Source organism: Otolemur garnettii, unplaced genomic scaffold (assembly GCF_000181295.1).
Source record: "Otolemur garnettii isolate 467f Iridium unplaced genomic scaffold, OtoGar3 scaffold00179, whole genome shotgun sequence".
Classification (NCBI taxonomy): domain Eukaryota; kingdom Metazoa; phylum Chordata; class Mammalia; order Primates; family Galagidae; genus Otolemur; species Otolemur garnettii.
In genome coordinates this window covers 1208010-1210939 of record NW_003852574.1, presented here as the reverse complement: position 1 = coordinate 1210939, position 2930 = coordinate 1208010, and the positions used below count along the sequence as shown (strand labels likewise).

At 43.5% G+C, this 2930-nt stretch overlaps 1 protein-coding gene across 4 annotated transcripts in view; it reads right to left on the bottom strand.

Moving 5' to 3' along the window:
- The window catches only part of ARIH2 (ariadne RBR E3 ubiquitin protein ligase 2), a 67600-nt gene that overhangs the window by 9178 nt on the left and 55492 nt on the right, over positions 1–2930 (bottom strand). For all 4 annotated transcript variants that reach the window (XM_023519535.1, XM_012811931.2, XM_023519534.1 and 1 more), the window contains 3 exons: positions 2324–2441; positions 1296–1346; positions 1184–1205 (listed from right to left, as the gene is read on the bottom strand). In XM_023519535.1, coding sequence (XP_023375303.1) covers positions 1184–1205; positions 1296–1346; positions 2324–2441 — 191 coding nt within the window. The remainder of the gene's footprint in view (positions 1–1183; positions 1206–1295; positions 1347–2323; positions 2442–2930) is intronic.

Here is a 2930-nt window from a genome sequence, read left to right as displayed (position 1 = left end):
GCCGGTTGAGCTATAGGCGCCGAGCCAAAATTTTTTTTTTTTTGAGTGGAGACAGAGTGTTACTCTTTAACCCTCAGTAGAGTGGTATAGCATCTTATCTCTCAGCAACCTCAATCTCTTGGGCTCAAGTGATCCTCTTAGCCTCCTGAGTAGCTGTGACTACAGGCACCTGCCACAACACCTAGCTGTACTGACCTGTTTTCTTTTCTTTCTTTTTTTTTTTTATAGAGACAGAGTCTCACTTTGTCACCCTCAGTAGAGTGCTGTGGCATTACACAGCTCACAGCAACCCCCAACTCCTGTGCTTGGGCCATTCTCTTGTCTCAGCCTCCCAAGTAGCTGGGCCTACAGGCGCCTGTCACAACGCCTGGCTATTTTTTTGTTGCAGTTTGGCTGGGCCAGGTTTGAACCCGCCACCCTCAGTATATGGGGCCAGCACCCTACTCACTGAGCCACAGGTGCTGCCCAATACTGGCCTGTTTTCATTCCACACTAAAGAGTCACCGTTCCCATCTAAGACCTTGCTATGTTCACTCATTACAGAGGTCTCCTAGGAATAGCATTTGCATGGGCCCTTACAAAGAGATATTCTCAGGAGTTCCTGGTCAGTGTCAAAGCAGATGTGTAGGAGGAGACCTACTTCACCACATTTTCTACTTGAAAGGATTTTGTTTCTTCACTTGATCTGGCAGGAAAAAATCCAAACCAACAGGTTCTAGCTATGTAAACTGTTCTTGATAGATGGAGGACTAAAAGTTAAATCAAAACCCCTTTAAGAAATAGCATAAAACCTTAAGGGAAAATATTATTTTACTACCTCTGGCAAAACCATGTACAACTTGCTCTGAAAGTTATCTGTAAAGTTGCATAGACAAGACCCATGCTACTTACCTGCCTTGGCAAAAAGAATAAAATGAAAAATCCTGGATAACTGAGAATCATAAGGGTTATCTCAAATTTGACTTCTGACTACATGTGTCAGCAATGAGGCACTGGGAATATAAAAGGAACCAAAGAATAAATAAAAATCAAGAGCTACTTCATGCCAGTTACTGTGACAACCGAGGCTCCCCTCTGTTATGTCATTTCACTACAGACGTATTCACTAAAATGTCAATGAAGACCCACGCACAAGAAACACAGACCATGCCACTGAGCCTTACACACCAAGCCTGGGACTCACCGTGTTTACATTTAGAGCATTGCTGTCAGAGGGAAACAGAAGAGAACATGTTAAGGCCACGCTGATCAAAGGCTCCATGTCATACATGCAAAGTGTATAGACTTCTGCTCACCATGTGATTGCAGCCTCCATTTTTCTCAATGCAGATGTTGCACTTGGGACACTGAGGAGACAGAAGAGTGCCATTAGGCTCAGGTACCATCAGCCAAGTTTTAAGACAAATTATACAAAGCTCCTGGCTCTTGTGCCCAGTAGCTCATCGTGCAGCACTTCTGGGGAAGAGTATCTCTCTTAATTGCGGCAGGTCACTGAAGCTGGAATAGCAATTCAAGGAAATGAGGAGAGCATATTTGGCTCTGAAACACTTCAGACACCAGCTAAGCCCCCCTAAGTCTTCCACCATCTACCCCTGCCATGAAGCCGCTCAAATTAAATGCAGGGATGAATCAGCAGAAACCTTGCCTGCTTGAGAAGACTGCCAAAGAAACATAAGAGCTGTCACATTGAATTAACTCCTGGTCAGCTTGCCTGGACATTTACTTCCAAAAGAGGGCAAGAAAACCACATCTTAAAGCTCCCCTCTCTCTCCTTTCAGAGATGTCAACAACCCCAGGCAGCAAGGCAGTCTGATGCTCTTCCCTCTCAATACTGTGAAGTAGACTGTTTAATTATGTCACAGTCACATCTGTACTTGGGAATGTCTGACTCAGTGAGTGCACAGGGTACAGTGGCCCCTATAGTCTGAAGGCAATATTTTCCCATGGAAAGCTTCAAAATGAGAATTGAGCAGGTGTAGGCTTGCATTATAGACTTAGTATAATATTTATCAGGCCTGATAAATCACCTCTTTCCCAGGGCTGTTAAAGCATGGTAGGAATTCAACACACATTAATTTTCTTTATAATCAGCTCCCCTATGCGGTCAAACTTTTCAAGGTATTTAGGCATTTATTAAAACAAATGCATCCAATGCATTCTATGATAAACTGCTGCAAATTCTGCCAACTCTGGGGAGGACTACAGACTCTAGCAAGGGCCCTGGGGCTCTGGGTGTTGTATTTTCCAATAGCAAATCTCCAATGCAAGGCCCTGGGCAGCACTAAGGAGGTCAAATCCTTGACAGGTAAGATAGAGTCCTTACATCTTTAGTGTGAGCACTAATGTAGTTGGCTGTTTCAGAGTCGTCCGCACACTTCGTGAGCCATTTCCGGATTGTGGCACAGTCTGTGGGGGCGTGATACATCTGACGACACTTGAAACTTAAAATTGGAAAAGAAAAAGATTCAAATACTTATTAAGTCAGAGTTCCACATTTTAAATTTTCCTTTTGTCCAAATCAAAAGATGATGAATTAGAGCTTTTCAAATAGGTAAAGTCACCTCTCAAGAGCTTTGGGACCTTTACTAACCAGGATTATACTGAAATACTCTATCAATGTCTCTTGAACCTATGCCCTTCTAAGACATGCCCTAATATGCTCAAACAAAATGCTTCTGTTTAAGTATTCTTGTGTGGTGTCACCCCTTCCTGAAAGGATGTCAAACACAGAACTCAGCCTCACAAAGGACAAAGTGAGGTGCTCTGACTAGGACTTCTCAGCTCAGATTAAGGCAGAACTGAGATCTATTTTTTCTTTTTTTTAGAGACAGAGTCTCACTTTATTGCCCTTGGTAATAAGAGTGCCGTGGCATCACAGCTCACAGCAACCTCCAACTCCTGGGCTTAAAAAATTCTCTTGCCCCAGCCTC